Source organism: Manacus vitellinus, unplaced genomic scaffold (genome assembly GCF_001715985.3).
Source record: "Manacus vitellinus isolate BGI_N305 unplaced genomic scaffold, ASM171598v3 scaffold_5_pilon, whole genome shotgun sequence".
NCBI lineage: Eukaryota > Metazoa > Chordata > Aves > Passeriformes > Pipridae > Manacus > Manacus vitellinus.
In genome coordinates this window covers 18,447,488-18,466,193 of record NW_021940682.1, presented here as the reverse complement: position 1 = coordinate 18,466,193, position 18,706 = coordinate 18,447,488, and the positions used below count along the sequence as shown (strand labels likewise).

General features: G+C 41.3%; 2 protein-coding genes across 2 annotated transcripts in view; both read right to left on the bottom strand.

Moving 5' to 3' along the window:
* Nucleotides 1-11,806, bottom strand: part of PLBD1 (phospholipase B domain containing 1) — a 35,797-nt gene extending 23,991 nt beyond the window's left edge. Inside the window, exons 1-2 of the mRNA XM_029963590.1 lie at nucleotides 11,601-11,806; nucleotides 5,728-5,947 (exon numbers count right to left, since the gene is read on the bottom strand). Of these exons, the coding sequence (XP_029819450.1) occupies nucleotides 5,728-5,947; nucleotides 11,601-11,688 (308 nt within the window). The 5' untranslated portion in view covers nucleotides 11,689-11,806. The remainder of the gene's footprint in view (nucleotides 1-5,727; nucleotides 5,948-11,600) is intronic.
* A 3,740-nt stretch (nucleotides 11,807-15,546) lies between these two features.
* GUCY2C (guanylate cyclase 2C) overlaps nucleotides 15,547-18,706 on the bottom strand; it is a 46,872-nt gene continuing 43,712 nt past the window's right edge. Inside the window, exons 25-27 of the mRNA XM_018080209.1 lie at nucleotides 18,532-18,626; nucleotides 17,813-17,889; nucleotides 15,547-16,127 (exon numbers count right to left, since the gene is read on the bottom strand). Coding sequence (XP_017935698.1) covers nucleotides 15,953-16,127; nucleotides 17,813-17,889; nucleotides 18,532-18,626 — 347 coding nt within the window. The 3' untranslated portion in view covers nucleotides 15,547-15,952. The remainder of the gene's footprint in view (nucleotides 16,128-17,812; nucleotides 17,890-18,531; nucleotides 18,627-18,706) is intronic.

The following is an 18,706-nucleotide window of genomic DNA, read 5'->3' as shown; positions in this document are numbered from 1 at the left end:
GGGGAAATGAGCAGAGAATTATTTCGCTGAGGTCTGGAGTTGGTAGACATAGAACTTCATCAATCATCAGTAAATTTATCTCCTACCAATGCTGAGTGAAAGGAAACAGCACTGAGAAACAGATACCAGCCTCAAGGTAAGCACATGCCAGCAGGACAGAATTCCAATAGCAAAACCCATGAGAGCAGCTTTCTCTGGGAGGGATGCAGACAGGAGCTCTCCCAGTTTCCCTCAGGGGATAATTAGAGAATACAGACAGATGACGGAATGGTTTGCTGATGATTAGAGAATCATCCACTGATCTTCTCCACTATTTCTCTCCTTTGCCCCATTCCCAAATGGTTGCATGAACTTGATTGCATGACCCTGCTGCTTCTTATCTTAGCTCTGGTACCATTCTGACTACCAAATGTAATTGTTTGCACACATTCAGACAAAACATTAACCCAGCAAAAATGTGAATTATTTTTCTGGTAGTTTGAATTAGGTTGTTATGCCAACAGATGAGCAACAGAGCTGGTGCAAAAAGACAGCTCTATACTGTGTTAGTAGATTAACTGATGCATGAAAGGGCAGACAAGTTGAGGGGATCTGTGGAGGGAGGTGCTGGGGCAAGAGAGAGGAGCATTCAGCAGCTTTACACCATTACACCTTTCACAAAACTGCAGCTACAGCATTAATTTTAGTTCTAGAGTTTCCTGTCTTCCACATAACACAAGACTACAACATAATCATAACCTACTTCTTGAAGAGGATAAGAAAGTTGAAGAGACAGATCAGTATTCTCCACCCCTGCAAATTCACAGAGAATTCAGCTAACAAAAATCCCAAGTAATTTTAGGAAGGAAATTAGAGCTTAGCCTACTCCATGCTATGAATCAGAGCACTCATGTCACTAATGTGGAGCAAACAGCACAAGTTGGTTCACCTGGGAGATGGTCATTTAGTGATTAGAAGCAGCTGAGGAGGATACACAGCTAGGATACTGCTCTAACCACTGCCTAGGCCAGGACAAATGATCAGGCTTCCAGACTCAACCATCAGCTCTACTCCCTATTTTGCACTCAAAGGTTATGCAACACAGGCAGATTTTACAGTAGCATTATCTTTCAGCTGTAATGACTGATGTAGAGGTTGGGTTAGTTCAGAATCAGGGGACTGAAAACAGCTTCTTTAATGGCTTTCAGTCTTGTTTATGTTAACAGGGGACAGACAATTCCTGGTATTGATTGGGGTTTTTTTAATAACCAATGTTATCACGAATTTTTCCCCTAGTTGCTCTCTTTAATATTTTTGCTTTAACAGAGCTTCTGTGTGCATGGCCGGCATGTTTTGTAAGGGTATTATTCTCTGAAGTAAACTGGATCATTTTAGTAAGGTAGGGCTTTGCAACTACATCTAAAGCCAAATGCAAGGTAATTACAAATCTGAGACAAGAATTCAAAGCCTAAAAACAGAAAAGCAGAGCCCTGCTTCTTCAAATTACTGAGGAAGATGATAGGATTCAGGTCAGCTGAAGCTCTATCAGAAAAGAGTAAAATTAATGTCGCTTCAAATTTAAAATACTGCTCTTGGGCCCCTGGCAGACCCCCACTGGAGCTATTTAAAATAATGTCACAGATTTGGATGTGCTCTGCCACTAAGTAAAGTAAGGCCTCATTAACACTTCTCTGTTTGCAATGGAGAAAGAGAATTCATACCTAAGAACACCAGAGCAAGTATCTTTGGCTGGATGATAGGACTGGACCTTACAGAGGGGTGAGAGACCGGGGATAAAAACAAGTGTCTGGATCCCCAGACACTACAGACACTAGGATTCAATTTATCCAACCCCTAACTATGTATTTTCAAAACATATAGCTACTATCTTAATTAGGTGCCGACATTAGAAAAATGAAGCATGCTCTAGAAAAGGCTTATGTTTCTACCATCACTGGTAAACTGGTCTGACTAGATGAACTATCACTTTTTCTACAACAGACCTATACAGCTAGAGATGAGATTAATTTTTCCTGAGTAATCTGACATAAAACAGTTGCAGCATACTTCATATTCTGCATATTTATTTTTTTTTTAGTGTGGTTGTTTTACAGTCTGCTTAGGTTCCTACTAAGGGCAAAGCATATGTTTTTAAGAAAGGTACTTGGTCACTCTTTTGCTTACATGATAAGGCCTAGCTGTGTCTTAAAACTCTCCTTCATGCCCTAAGGTGTAATGTGAGAACTGAGCTAGCTGAGAATTCCTGAAGGTCTCCAAATTGCAGGCACTGTCAAGCTGCAGCTCCTGCTCACCCAACAGCTTCTGCAGGAACCTGTGCTTCAACCTGGGATCAAGCACACAACCTTTCCTTCCTATTAATGCATCACCAGAGCTCTTCCTAGTAGGATTTCAGGGTGAGTCATTACCACATATGGATGCAAGACAGCTGGACACCTTGGAGTTAAGACAACAGGTAGCCATGTGCTAAAGGGCTCTTCAATTACCAAGCATACCCAATGTTTTCACATTGGAGGGCTGTGCCTGAGCCACCTGAGGTGCTTGTACAGGCAGCTGACACAGGAGTCTTCACTCCAGCAGCTAAGTGGCTGTCAATGCAAATAGAGCCTTCCCCAAAGCTAAACACAGTTTTACAGTCTCCCTTGTTGTAACCAAGTCCTTCAAAAGGAAGGTTGAGCTGAGTGCAGCTACTGTGGGCACCAAGGTGTGCAAAAGTGGAATGAGAATGTTTAGAGACACCTTCACATAAGGGAAGTTGTGATGGTGCTGGACAGTTTCCCTGAAGAGAGGCTGAATGGGCCAGAAGTCTGATGGGAATAGAGTTACAGACTGAGAAAGGCTGTTTCCTGGTGTTACTTCAGAAGACTTAACTGTCCCAAAGATAGAACTTCTGCCTGCATATTAATTAGGATCCTGTGAATTTCTAGGCAAGATGAAGGAGAAATGGAACTCTGAGAGCAATATTAACATCTGCAGACTTAGAGTTCTCACTTCTCCTGCGATTCAGGAAATTGCAAACACAGCATATAAAAGGATTCATTAGTTGCAGTTTGCCAAATAAAAATCTACCAAGGTCGTGCAGCTAAAACCTGAAGTAATAAGGTTCTCTGTCTTCTCAAAGGTCAGTTCATCTCTGATTCAATCACTAATTCATCTCTGCTCCTTAGTTGAAGCATTTTCAAAAGGTATTCTTAGTTTTCAGAAAAACCTTCTTTATCCAAAATAGCTTTATATGACCTGACAGGAAAAGCTTATGTTCATCACCTCCGGTGAGATATGCTTCCACTGCATTTACAGACCTACAACAGGGCAAAGACATAGCAAAAAACCCAAATTCAAATGGTATGTATAATATTTGATAGTCATTTTATTGATGGTAAGCATTTTCGGGTCTTGCACTTGTCAGAGTATTTCTCTGTGGATTTTCTCAAAAAGTTTCCCCAGAAAAGAAAGGCTTTAGCTACTTCTGGTTTTGCATCTTAACCCACTCTCACACTTAATCGCCTTTAAAAGTTGAATTTCCCATTTTGTTTAAAAGCCAAAGTCTCAAGCCCTACTTTTCCACATTGATACAAACCCTCAGCTTCACTTCCATAGACTTTAAGATCTCTGTTCATTACTATTTCTGCTATATTCACTTCTCTACAAAAGGCCACCCAGCGCTGGCAGCCCTACAGCAACAACAGCCAGGGGTAGGAACCAACCTCCATAAGCACCTGACCTGGAGAAGGTGAAAGCCTTGAGCAGAATAATTTGCATAACTTCACGTCTGTGAATCTTCATTTAACACCCATGGGGAAAAAAAAACCCAAGAGGGAAAATCTCCTTCCTCTAAAACTCAGCATAGACTAAGACAGCAAATAAGCCTCTGCAGACACTGTTTCACATTCAAATCACATTTAAAGCAACAGGCACATACTTATGTTTGTTTAAAAGCCAGGAAGACACATAAATCTACTGTGGAGGCAGAAGAGCAACAGGGTATGAGTTGTTGCTACTAGAACACTACCTGACATCTAATGGGGCTTAGCATGGCCTGAGCTATCTGTAGTATGACAAAGCTTAAGCTTAATCACTTAAGAGATTAATACACCTAGGTAAAGCCTTAATGAAAAAAATCTGTTGAGCAATATCCAATTTTAACAATATTCTAAATGTTACGCTAGCATCGCCCAGATCCAGACATAGTTTACATAAATTGATTGAATAGCACAAAACAGGAACCTCTCAAGCCAAATAATCCAACAATATACATTAAGATCTCTCATGTATTTAATTTTCACGTATTTCATGTATTTTCCTGCCTGAAGTACAGGTTGTGTGCTCAAAACTCTAGGATTCCTTTACTCTTCCTCTCAGAAGTGTTTTGTTTTTGACAAGTATTACTTTATTAAATTTCCCTAGCATGCTTCCACAGACTTAGCTGCCTCGCCAGCAGACTTCCTAGAGTGACATTATCATGTGATCAGAGAACTATCCATAAGTATTAACTGATCTTAAATTATCTTCTTAATTAATATTATCTTATCCAGAAGCCATATCTGACAAACATTCAGACAACCTTCCCTTGCTGACCTGTCCAACACAGTCTGTGAGTATTTATTTCAGTGTTCTGAAAGCAAAGCTGACAAAGCCAAATTCATGTCACTGCAGCCATCACAAACCTCTCCCAACTATTCCCCAGCCATGCATCAGAATTTTGGAATTTTTCTTTTCCTCTGTCAACTTAGTCATAGGAAAAGATGGAGCTGGTTGAACAACAAGCCACGTGTGATGTTCTTAGCTACATCACCAGCTACACAGGATCATTTAGGCTGGAAAAGACCTTTAAGATCATCAAGTCCAACCTAGCACTGCCATCTACTACTAGTGAGTATTTCATAGTGTCATTCTGTCTTGCAACTGAGTCAAGGAAAGAACAAGGTATGGTTTGGGGATTATTTTTTTTTGGTTGGCTGTTGTTTGGGGTTATGTATTTTGGGTTGGGGGGGATTTTTTATTTAATTTTGTTTTATCTTGGGAAAAAAAAACCCTGCTCTGGAATCATAAAAAGTACAAAATTCAGACAGTTTTCATAATGGGAGAAATTCAGTCCCTCAGGGCTTTCAGGAGAACACTGACCCTTCTGGACATACACCAGACTGCCTTCAGGCTTATCAGTATATTTTTTTTTTTTTTTTTTTTAAGTTGGCCAAAACAACTTCCCATGCTGTGAAGTTTTGGTATCTGCTGCCCAGCAGTTTCTTGACAGTGTTTGCTGAAAAAGGTCCTTAAGGAAGCCCTGCAGACCTTGCTAGCAACATTTCTCCCTGACTGATCTGCTCTCAACTGTCTCATCTACTGTTGGTCAGTCACCTAACCACACACTGGGGAAGTAAGGACTTTTTTTGCTACCCCTTTTGCAATTATTTACAACACAGGGCTTATGCACTTCCTTACACTACACTATTTTGTGATTACATTAGTCAGTAACATAGATGCAGTACTCATCTATCTCACCAAGGTGTTAGGAGAGCCTGCAGAATGAGAAGCAGAAGGCATTTTTGATCCCATAATGAAGAAGCTATACCTCATGCCTGCTACTAATTAAAAGAACAGCATACAACTGCAAAATGTATGGTTAGTTTAAATGGATGGGTGTTCAGGGAAATTAAAGCAAACAAAAAAACCTCACAAGTACAGAAATCCACTTGAAGTGTCATAAATTGAGTTGCTTCCTGAGATACTCACGGAGCTGTGAGATAGCCTTCCAAGAAGCCAGCAGCATACATGATATCTTCATTGCTTAAGGTCTGACTGCCATAGCCTGCTCTGATCTCCAGGACGCCCCAACCTGTTGTCTGTATACTGTTGTTGTAGAAACCATAAGCATCTCCACTCCTGTCCAGTGTGTTCCTGACCTGAAGTGTTTTTTCAGCTTTATTCCAGTACACAGTTGCATAGCGGATTTCTGTGGTGGAGAAGAAAGGGGGCGAGGGAAACAAACAAACATTAGTAGGTATTTCCTATCCAATACTGAAATGTCAAGGCAATATTTTGGCAATTTAAAAAAGTTAATTTTATAGCTCTCCATCACGTTTAGTTCTACCATGGAGATCAACACTAATGTTAATGTACTGAAAAAAGGCATGAGAACCAACTGGAGCTTTACAAAACCTTATGACTAAATATTCTCATGTTATTCTTCTGGACATTATCTACAACTCTTTCAGTGCAGAGCTCCAACATAGCTGAGTGTTGACATAAAATTCAGAAAAGAATTTCCTTACCTGGTCCAGAAAACAATCTATACAAACCTTACTGAAAACAACTTTAGAAGACAGCATGCCCTAGGAACTGCAAAGGATTATAAGCTACTGTTGACTTTCTTTTCCACCTAAAGATTCAAAAAATTGCAAAGTTTTCAAAACTGACTTTCTGGGCAACTAATCCTGGAGATGGCATAACAGAAGCACTAGAACTTAGTGGATCACACGCTTGAACACAAAAGCACCACACATATGCAATCCTTTTTAAGACACACAATGCCCATCACCCATCCGGAACAGAATCAGTCCCAAGTGTAAAATGAACAGGAAGTAAGGGCACTAGACTGCTCAGAGTTCCACTTGGACTGCTGTTTTAAGAAACATACTGATGTTTTAATCCTGCTGAGCTGAAGAACAAAGAGAAAGGTACACTGCTTTCCAAAGCAGCAAACAAACAAAACCCCAAAACCCCACACCCTACAATTTTAATTGAACCTTCCCTAAAATGGAACATTATTACATTAGCTCTTTATTCAAGAGTGATCAAATCACTAATACAGTATTTTAAGTGAAAAGAGTTTAAAAATTATGAGTCAGAGTTCCTAGAATTATTTGAAAAGTTTTAAGGGATAAACTCACAGACAGTCCCTCTGAATGGCTGTACAGCCCTCTGGTCTATCACCAGCAAACTTGCTGAGGGTACACTCTGCCCCGTTGCTGAGGTCATTAAGGAAGATGCTGAACAGTATCAACCACTGGCATACACCACTTGTTACCAGTCTCCAGCCAGACTTTGTACCACTGCACACTAAGTCAGTCTTCATGATATACTAGAGACACTTCTCATGGTAACAGAAGAGACATTAGCAGAACAAGAATTTTAGTAGTGAAAAAACTTTGGCTTTTCCCCCATTCTATGAAAAGAAGTGTTACATGAATATTTAGAGATTAAGTCATTTCAGGGACTTGGAACACAGTGTTTAAAAACATGTTTTTCATCTGCCAGGTACTGAGGCTATTTAAAGGACTGAAACAGGACAGACTTAGAGTAACTCTTCAAGCAGCTAGGTGCTTAGTTTTCTGTTGTCTCCTTAACTATCTTTTAGTAATACTTGCAGTAATTTCTACTTTAGGTTAAGGGTAAACATGGGAATCACGCAGACTGAAAAGTCTGTAAGCAGAGGAACAGGCTGATAAGGCTCATCACTGGAGAGAGCTGAAGGTCACCTTTCAAAGCTAAAGCTTACACAGCAAAAAAGTCAGGGAAAGGGAGGTCCTGAGAAGAAGTGGTGCAAGGGGTCAGTGCAGAACACAACTTGTCTGTCCAGCAGCAAATGGGAAGGCTGATTCCAACCAAGAGGCCCATTGCAGGGCAGAGGAGAGACAGGCCATGTGCCCAGTACACAAAGACATTGAGGAATGGGTAGAAAGAGCAAGAACAAAGCAAGGTAAAGCATGATCATCTTCCCATCTCTTCAGGAGGTTGTAGAAAGGTGGCAGGAAGTCAACAGGAACCAGGGCAGCTGGGTATTGTTACTAGTGCCCACAAACTAAATAGGTATGTCAGAGAAACTTTCTTCTGCCTAAAGCAAAATAGCTGTTCCTTTCTTTTGTAAAAGAAAGTTGATGCCAATGCCAGACAGACCTATCTGACACAGGTACTCTAACACGGCAGGCTGGGTTTCTTTGTTTTATGCTCTGCCAGAGCATGAACATGCAGAGCTATTTTCAAAAGTCAGAACAAACTTTTCAATTACCCTTGGAGTTTGCCCTGCCCCAAATTCACTACATGACAGATTTAAACTGAAGAAAACCAGGAGTCATAAAGGATGGGAGAGGAGGGGAAACATTAAATTACAGGATAATTTCCAACAAACCTTGAGAGGCCCTTAGAGGAATAGCATCAAGGTAGCTGTTATAGACATAGTTTAACAATAATGCTGGAAAACACTATTTCCCCTTATTGACTCTTTTTTTCAGTCACTCATCATCTCATCTCACCTTGATGCAGTTGGAGTTAAAACAACAAGCTTATAAATTTGTGTACACTTCAAATACACTTACTCCTCAATGTAATCAAAGCATTTGCTATTACCTAGTCTGTTACAATTTTGTTGTGTTCATCTAAATGAGCAGGGCTACCTTTGCCAAGAAAACTGAAGAACAGTATGACACAGAACTGAAGTATAGTATGGAATACAGATACACAAGAAGCAACTGCACATTTCCAAACAATCCTGTTTGAGTTCTAAAACAAAAGGAGCCTTTCCCTTGAATAATACTGGCATTCTTATATTTATTTTTGGAGGCTGAGGCAGGGGCACTAGCATCTCTTATCCCAGCAGTTGTATTGGTAAATTCTTGCATATAAATCAAATGCAACATCTCCATGAACCTACAAATCATCCTTTTATCATCAAAGTTAAGACTTCAGAGTGTGCAACCTATTAGGGCTCTGAAGAACAAAAAAAAAGAAAAAAAAAGTGTGACTATTCCATAACAGTGTTGCTTGGAATAATATAAATAACACACCAAAGAACATTGCAGTATTTACTGCAATGAATGAGTCAAAATCCCAGGGGATAGGGTAGGTCAGTGGAATCATCCTTTCCATCCCTGCAATGAGCCAGCCAGGAGAACTGCACAGCATCAGCAATACGCAGTTCTAGCACAACCACCAGTGCACTTCATGGTGGGAGAGAGAAGTGGAAAAGTGCAATGACAGAACAAGTTTGGAAATAAGAGTTTCTTCTCCTTTCTGCAGTCAGTAAGGACTGGAGGAAATCCTCCCTCAAACTGTCTGCTTTTAAAGATACACCAACCTTTCTGTTAAATACATATCCACAAGATACTGCTCTTCTGTTTCACTGAAAACTAGTTTTGCATCACTTTGAAATACAAAAAAATCTAGAACAAATTTGCACATCTGTTTTCAGTATATCCTCTCCTACAACTAAGATTCGGTAGTAAAGATTATATTATCGCAGTGCATAATTTAAATGTTTCAGGTCAACCTGAAATAAAGATCTTTCCATTCAATTTTGTAATTTGATAGAGCTTGGCCTATTTTCCCATTTAAAATTTTACAGAATCATAGAATGGCTTGGATTGAAAGGGACCTTGAAGATCATCTAGTTCCAAATCCCATGCCATGGGTGGGGACACCCTTCATTAGACCAGATCGCTCAGGGTCCCATCCAACCTGGCCTTGAACACTTCCAGGGATGGGGCATCCACAGCTTCTCTGGGCAACCTGTTCCAGTGCCTCACCACCCCACAGTAAAAAACTTCTTCCTAACATCTAATCTAAACCTGCCCTCTTTTCAGTTTGAAACTACTGCCCCTACATGCCCTTGTAAACATTCCCTCTCCCTTCTTTTTATAAGCCCCCTTCAGGTACTGGAAGGCCACAGCGAGGTCTCCCCAAGGCCTCCTTTTCTCCAGGCTGAACTACCCCAGCTCTCAGCCCATCTTCATAGGAGAGGTGCTCTAGCCCTCTGATCATCTTTGTGGCCTCCTCTGGTCCCGCTCTAACAGGTCCATGTCTTCTTTTTTTTTTTTTTTTCAAGAACCATCCTTTTAACTATTTAAAAAAGGCTGTATACGTCTAAAGGACAATTGAAATTTCAAAATACAGTTATGATTGGAATCCATTACAAAACAAATATCAAGTACTTCAGGGCTTCTTTAGAGATTAGGTTAAATCACATAAGAAATTAGCATGAAGCCCAGTAATTTTCAAATAAAGGAGTAAATGCTTTCTTGATCTGCTTGAATATAAGCTATTTGTGTTTCCTATTCTACTGGCCTTAATTCATTCTATTTCCTCATGCATTTCAGGTCTAAGTAATTTTTCAATTTGCTTCCAACAGGCCTGTCATTATTTGAAGCCTAATCCCCTGATTTGTGCTTACATCAGAGAAAAGCAATATTCAAATGTGAACTATCAATTAAGAGTTTCAGTCTTGTATGGTTTTCATGTTCACAAGGATACTTACTAGTAAAGCTTAGCTAACACAACAGATTTGCCAAAACAGTTATAGGTCCCCAATACAGGTCATCCACAGAAGAAACAAAAATAATCATTCAACAAGTAGCTTTACTAATCTTGGAGTACCTCAATTTAAGCCATTTTTATTAGAGAACATTCTCTAGAAACAGTTTCCAAACTGTATGATGAATCTTCAAGGCATTCAAAATGCTGAAGAACAATGAACCAAATAAAAAAAAAATAAGGAATCTAGACAATTCACAGTGTTGAAATCTATATTTAGTCCATTAAATAGCCTAAAGGCATTTCTATTTGCTCCTTAGTAGTTTCCTACCAGTACTTCAATTATGATGTTAGTTTCAGCTAATACCCAATTGATTTCTACTTCGTACCTGAAATTTACTTCCAATTCCTTTGAATGATTCACAGCTGACCTCTCTATCCTGCTAATGTAGTACTGAAGCGTTTGCCAATTCAAGTAAAATTTGAAAACTAGGCCTGCGAGATGAGGTGGGACTGCCCACAAAATTACATGCTTGTAACATTTTGCAAACATTGAAACAACTGTTACCTGAATTTCTCCTTGTTTTGTGGCAATTAATAAATTAACTCGGAAATTCCCAAATTATAAATACGTAATCCAGCCCTTAAGACCTTCACTGAAAGCAGCAGAAGAGGGAGATATTGTGTCCCTGCCCATGGCAGGGCCATTCCAACTCAAACCATTATGTGATTCTCTAAGAGATCCGAAACACAGACCAGACCTATACCCAACAAGCCAGCACTAGTCACAAGTCACAGCACGCTGTAGGCCACAGCGCCACACCAAAGCGTCCATCCTAAATGATTCCCATGCCTGCATACTACATGGAAAGCCAGCACTGGTGGGAGCTCAAGGTAACTTCCCACCTGTTGGATTCCTTAGTTTGGTTCCCCTTCTGGGAACTGGGAAGATGTTTCGGAAGCGCCAGCACCGAACACCCCCGAGGCAGCCCGGCCGCCCCTGCCCGGCCGCCGGGGCACGAGGTGCTCCTGGAGCAGCGCGAGAGGCACCAGACCCCGCACGGCCTGCGGGGTCCGGCCGCGGGAAGCCGGCGACTTGCGCCCTCGCCAACCCGCGTCCAGGCCAGGCACGGGCAGGAAGGCGCGGCGAGGAGCGCCGCACCAAGGGCGGGGCGCGGAGCCCGGCGGGTCCCCCGGGCGAGCCGCCTGCCTCTGCCGGAGCCGCGCACAGCCCGGGCCGGCGCTACCCTTACCTACCGCCGGGCACCCCGGGCACGGGGGCATTCTCGGGTTCGGCAGCCCGCTCTCTCCCTCCGTCCTGCCCGCCCCAGCGACGGCTTCGTGCGGCCGCCCCCCCGAACCCCCTCGCCTACCTTGCGCGGCCGGCTGCCTCGCCCACAGCAGACGAGCCCAGCAGTAGCGGCACACGCCGCCACCCGGCCGGGCCATCCTGCGCTCCTGCGAGCGCCGGGAGGCGGCGGGACTTTAAGAAGTTCCCTCGCTCAGGGCAGGTCTCGGCGCTGCTCCCGCCTCCTCCGGCGCCCGCCCCGGCCGCGGTGCCCCGTGCTGGAGGTGGCCCTGACGGGGCGACGGTTTTCCCCCGCGCCGGCCGCCGGGAGGTGCGTCGGAATGTGCCCGGGAGCGGCCGGCATCTCTCTCGACACAGTAGTTGTTTGGAGACAACTTTCTTGACCCTGGTGACGGGGGTCACTCCTGGCCGAGGTCCGACCTCGCAAGACGCTGAGGAGGGGGCCCCAGGCGAGCGCCTACGGCGCCCTTGGGCTTCCAAACGGGGATTAACCAAAACGGGGCGAAGCTTTATCAGGAAAGGCCTCCAAAAGCAGCAGGAGTAGGGTGGTGCCTTGTCAAACTACGCGTTTTGCATCACAGGAAAGGCAGCTTTCGGCCCTGTTGGGAACAGCAACTGTCGTGTGTGTCCCAGCAGAAAAAATGAGGGACAGACCTTTTCCTAGATTTTACAGGTAGAAACAACTTTCCATGGGGTTTTCTCTTGAACCCCATTGGTCCAGATAATTTTTAGGCATTGTTGTTGTCTGAACCCCATTGATTCAGATCATCTTTTTGGCACTATCATTTTGTCTGTTGCAGTGTTGGATATTCTACGACTGTCCTAAACCAGATATTATTTGGACTTTGTGTTTCAGTAATTGTTTAAGACAGTTCAAATTTGATACCGGTGCCTGTAATAGCCTCATATAACAAGGTCACATGCCAACGAGTTCAGGCCTAGTAGCAAGCCTTGGCCTCAAGCCCAGGGTAAGAGCACTGAAACACCACTGCTGGCTGCAGGGATCCTTCCATACCCATCACTGCTTTGTTCTGAGCTGCTCTTACAGATAAGCATAAAACACAGTGCTGTTACTTTTTTTTTTTGCCTTCCCAGGGAAAATTAACTTTTAAGTGTCTGATCATGAATGGATGGTGTGTTTGCTTTGGAGGAATATTTTCCAAAGTTTTTTCCAAATGAGAAACTCACCTCTCTCACATGCTTCTCTCGGTTTGACTCTGCTGGTGAAGAAAAACAAAATTATATTTCCCATCGAATTCCCTGTATAGGATTATAATGGGAGAAAAAAAATATTTAAAACAGGATTTGGAGTCATGTGAGAACTAGGGCAGAGAACACAAATACATGATGCCAAAACAGGAGGTGAGTGTGGATGAGTGACAAGTGATGTTCCTCAGGGGTCACTATGGGGACTGGCACTGTTTACTGTCTTTGCCAGCAGCATGGGCTGGGCTTGAGTGCACCTTCATTGAGTTTGCTGACGATACCAAGCTGTGGTGCAGTCAACATGCTGGAGGGAAGGGATGACATATCCAGAGGAGCCTTGACAGGCTTGAGAGGTGGGTCTGTGTAAACCTATTTAAGTTCAACAAGGCCACGTGCAAGTTCTAGGCATGGGGCGGGGCAATCCCAAGCACAAATACAAGCTGGCCAGAGAATGGATTGAGAGCAGGCCTAGAGAGAGACTTGGAGTGTTGGCCAACGAGAAGGTCAACATGAGCCAGAAAAGCCAACCATATCCTGGGCTGCATCAAAAGCAGTGTGGCCAGCAGGTCAAGGGAGGTGATTCTGCCCCTCTACTCCACTCTTGGGAGAACACACGTGGCTGTTTGGCCCCAAATGTAAGAAAGACATGGACCCGTTGGACCGAGTCCAGAGGAGGGCCCCGAAGATGATCAGAGGGCTGGAGCACCTCTCCTATGAAAACAGGCTGAGAGAGTTGGGGTTGTTCAGCCTGGAGAACAGAAGGCTGCTTCCAGTACCTAAAGGTCCCTGCCAACCCAAACTATTCTATGATTCTATGTATGATAAAAATGAAGTGGGAAGGAATCTGAATATGACCCAAAGCTACAAAAGTCTTGTTGTGTGTTTGGAAAGGTTCACTTCCACATGCTCCCGGACCACGGATTCTCAGGAAACCTTTTTTGTGTGTGTGTGAGTTAAGTCCAAATGATGGTGATGAAGCCAAAATTCTTTCCACTTGGACAACAAAATTATTTCTCACACTAGGTTTTTAATATAACACTTCATTGCTTAAAAAAAACAACTAGGAGAGGTGGATGACTGGACTTTCACTGATAGATTTCTGATGGTAGAGTGCTTTTTGATCTAACATTTGATAATAAAATGGAATGATAAGACATTGAATCTAAGACAGATTCAAACCAGAATTCAGGAATAATTTTATTAAAAGAGTAGTCAAACTTGATTTTATTGTGATGTATAGGTGACAGATATGTGCAGGGGCAGACCCATGTGGAAAACAAACCTATCAGAAGATGGGTCCATCAACTCATTGCTAAGGCAACTATTTATCTTCACAAAAAGATGTGAAATTTATTATCTGAAGAATGCTGGAAAGAGAAGGGCTGTTGCAAACTAAGCACTGTTTAAATTAATTGTCTCAATCAATGTTAGCAGACATTTGCTCTAAACTAATTTGTTGAGGTGTCAAGGATGGAACCCATAAAACTCCTCTTTAAAAATTGACTTATGTCATTTCAAAGATCAGAACAGCTCTGCTTGAGATAGTAGTAGTAGTAGTGGGCCTCTTCAGGCTTGATGAGTCCAGCACTTGTCACTGCATTACAGCTACACTTGCTGAGCATATCAGATGCAGTAATAGCCCAGTGGTGCCCAGCAGCAGAGCCCTCACACCCAAGAATAGACAAGGCTTGTCGACTGGCACCACGAGGCAGGAAGTAGCAGGCTTTATACTTTCTTACTGTGCTGATGTTGTTTCTAATACATGCCAGTTTTAGAATACCAATAATTTTTTTCTATCCTCCTCCAGATGAATGCTTTCATTAGGTCACAGACAGAAGATGGTGTGGTAGTAGTGCCAGTTTGAGTTTAAGATTGGTTACATATAATGTGAAAGCCATGGCTGTTGGTTACACATTTTCTGGTCTTTCTCTCTACCGTGTTCTTGGGTGTAGGAATTTACATTCATTAGGCAAAAGTACAAGCCCTTTGGCACCTCATTATTTAATTTTTCCAGGAATCTTTGCATTCCAGATCTATTTACATCTACATTGTTCTTTTTGTGTGTGTATGTTCTTACAAAGCCAATTTATATTAAAAAAGAAGAAACACAGGAATTGGCTTGCTCTTTTTAAATTTTTTTATGTTTACTTGAAAAAAATGCTGTTTAAAACCAATGACTTTGCACCAATTTTATTGTTTGAATACTGACCAATGTTTGACAATGGTGGAAGAATTAGCTCTGCTTTGAAAGCCACCAATGCACAAAAGGTCCTTGCAGAAGTTTCACTCAGTAGATGTTATTTCTTCATATGAGTGCTGATTTTCTTTTACATGTGTTCCCTGTGCTTTTGTTGCTTTTTAAAGCTGTTTATTACTATAAGTGCCATTGTGTCAGTTAATGAGCAAGTCATTTGAGTAAAACCTGCTTGGTTGTGAAACTGCATCCAAAAGCTGAATTGAAAGATTCTGAGGTTAATAAGTTCAGATAATTTTATTTCCTTAATTTCTGTTTCACTTCTGGTTTGGGGACAGAAGCAGAAGTGGTAAAGAGATATGAAAGTGTCTAGTTTTGGAAGAAAGTTTCATTTTTCAGGCCCAGGAAATTCAGATAAGCTTTAGAAACCATATTTCTGGAGTAATCTCCCAATGTAAATAACAGAAGTGTTGCCTCTTGAACAAAGTCAGCTTGATTAAACAAAACATGTGAGACACAGAAAAACAACAGAAGAAGCAAAATAGCAACATATCCGGGTTTTACATATGATATATTTGATGTTATTTTCAAATATATTACAGCAAATCTTTCTTCAAATAAAAGTTACAAATTAAATACAACATTTAAAATTTGTGACAAATTAAGGTTTTACTGTGAATATTTTCAGAAGTGGATTATTGAACAGGCTATCACAGTTAAAAAAAAACTAACTAAACCAAAAAAACCTCACTATTTTCCAGACTCAAGTGCAGATATTTTCATTTACCTCAAATCAGGCTGCATGTGTCCTACTGAAGTCATCCAACAATTTCAATGTTACAGTGAAGAGAGGTTTGATTTACAGATAGCAGGTCAGACAGTAGAAAGGATGCTTGGAAAGGTATTTTCTTTCTCCTCTAGCTGAAAGTGTAAGCCTCCAGCCTTCACATGAAGTTCTCCAGCGAGTTTTCTGCAGCTTCTTGAGTCATACTAGACATCCAGTTTTAAACATATGTGGTAAAATTCTCTGTGCTGACCAGTTGCAGGTATTCTAGGGTACCTGATCGGTAGCTAGCTACCCGTGAAAGCTCATGCGCCTTGGATCCTTCATTTTCCCTTTTCTGAAGACTGTTGGTTATCATCTCTGCTAAGTCATCTTGTAACCGCTGCTGATTCTCCCTGAAAGCAACAGGATGGTAAAAAAATTCAGTGAGTCACGTTTTTAGTGATCACCAGGTCCCCAGTGTTTTTAAAATATTTCTATCCCACATCTGTCTTAATGACATTCACACACTACTGATAAAAATAGTGGACAGGACCAAATTCAGCTTCTGAATTTGGGAGTAGAAGTCAGGATTTCCTTGTGAGTTTTCCAGATAGTATAGATCAGTGTCTTTGCACAGGAGATCTGTACCTGTGTCATTACTGACCTTCCAAAAAAATCATGATCATTTGCATGAAAAGGAAGACACAAATTAGATTCAATCCCAATCAAAATAGGTTCTAGCTCTCAACACCATTACTGGCACCAGCACTTCCACTATTCAACTTCATGCAGCCTTTAGTAACAGAGTTGCCATCTTTTCAGAAATTTCTTCAGTATATCTGGCTTTTGCTGGAGTACCACACATATGACAATTTTTAAGGGGCAGTCCTATATGAGGAAGTGAAAACAAAAACATCACTGTGATCCAGCTCAAGAGGGACTTTCACTAGTTGAATTCCAGAACAACTGGCAATTCAGTAATTCTGATAGTCTCAACAGATTATATTAATTTTAAAAAAGGAGTTCTGAATTTATGAAAGAAATGTACCATAGAAGTAGTCTTGAGAGTATTTCCTGCTCAGCTCAAACACTTGTACTTTCCATTAAAAAAAACAAAGTTCATAAGATTCTGTAGTAGATTAAAAACTTGATTTTTCTGTTTTGCTAATGCCCTGATAAAACCCTCATCTTTCACTTAGCCTCCTCTTTTCTCTAATGTACTAGGAATAAATGGGCAGAGAATTTTATTCATGCAATGGACACACTGAGTAAGACTGAAAACTTTTGTAGTAGACGTAATCTGTAACATTTACTTATGCCTTTCAAGTGAGAAACTTGCACAATTATTGAGTTTGCAGGAAATAATGCAGTACTCGTATGCAAAATACATACTAAATAAATGCAACAAGTTATCCTGACTTCAGTTTTGCATAGTTTCCCAAAAACAACCCTTCCACTATTGCTGTATTTTATTCAATTCTAATGTAAAATTATGGCTCAGTTCCAGGACATCAACTTCGTATTTTTTCCTGATAACTTCTCTCTTGTGTGTTAGAAGGTAACCTCTTGTTCAATTTTTAAAGACTATTCCTGTGTAATATTACAGTAACTTTGTTCACCTCTTGTAGCAGAATACTGCTTAAAATCCTGCAAGTTTCATTCCTCCTACAAATTTCCCTACAAGAGCTCACCAGCTCTTCTCTGGTATTAGAGAGAGCTGCACATTCAGTTGTGGTTATCCTCTTCCCATACTGTGACACACAGGTGCCACTGGGACTAAATTTTGGGGAATATTGATGTTTTTCATTCTTCTGTCCATCTTTTGCCCTTATATCAGCAACTTGTCCTGTAAGTCTTACTTCCCTTCCAAGGAAACGCACCTGCTAAATGCTTATATAGACAAATAACCTTCAGCACACACATAGTCCCATGTCCTGAATATTTACATGTTTATATGTATATACACTGTTAAGCCTCTAACTACTGAAGATAAGTTCAATAGTATAAAAAATCCACAAGTGCCAGGGAGCAACAATGAAGGCTAAAGCACAAAGAATGGGGATTTCTCTTCCCTTTACACATGTAAAGACCATCTTACACAGAAGGAGGTGTTGGAAGATTGTATTTCTTGTCCTCGGTACCCGTCAACCAGTAGGTAATCTCTGTTCCTCTGCCCTAAATATGTATGACAAAGAAAAGAAAGCACAGTCTTGGGATTAGAATGGAATTCCCTGTAGTTAATTTACTTAAATAATACTGTATTACACACTGCCATGTTTGCCTCTGCTTGTTTTCAGTAACTGGTGCTGATGGCAAAGGATTAAAAATCAGATGTGAGAAGAAAAATAATGGGGTAGATGCAGCTGCACACCCATTTCCTTGTTCCATGACCTGAAACACACACCATGGGAGAGGTGAGCTGTGCTGCCTGCCATCAGCTCCCAAGGACAGACAAGTGTAACAGACTGAAATAAATGGATTGTAGAGGGACAGTCAGGTATTGGAGTATAAGCAAATTAACAGTACATTCAGCTTCCCTTTCATCAGATGAATTCACTCCACAATTTTCTGTTCCAAGTGGTATGTTTCATTTGTTCTCCACATCTTTATGTTGTAATTTTATTTATGACTTAGGGAGCTCTGCATTGCCTGCATCATCTTTATTATAGAAGTCTCTTCAACCACTAGAGACTGTGATACCAATTATCTGTAACCCTTTTTCCCCAGCTGTTAATTAAGTTTGTGGTACTCTCAGCTGTATAATACTTTTTACTATCCCTCTTCTCTGTATTCCTGTATGTGCATGGAAAAGGTTACCTTCAAGTACGTTTCTCCTCTCACTTCATACTGGAATTGGCAATCTGTTCTTTTCAGGATGTTAATAGTGGAACCACTTACATGAATCCTTAAAGCTAAAAATTAAAGAGACAATAAAAGCTCAACCTGGAAACTTACCATGTAATCACATTAAGTATATGTGAAAACTGGTGCT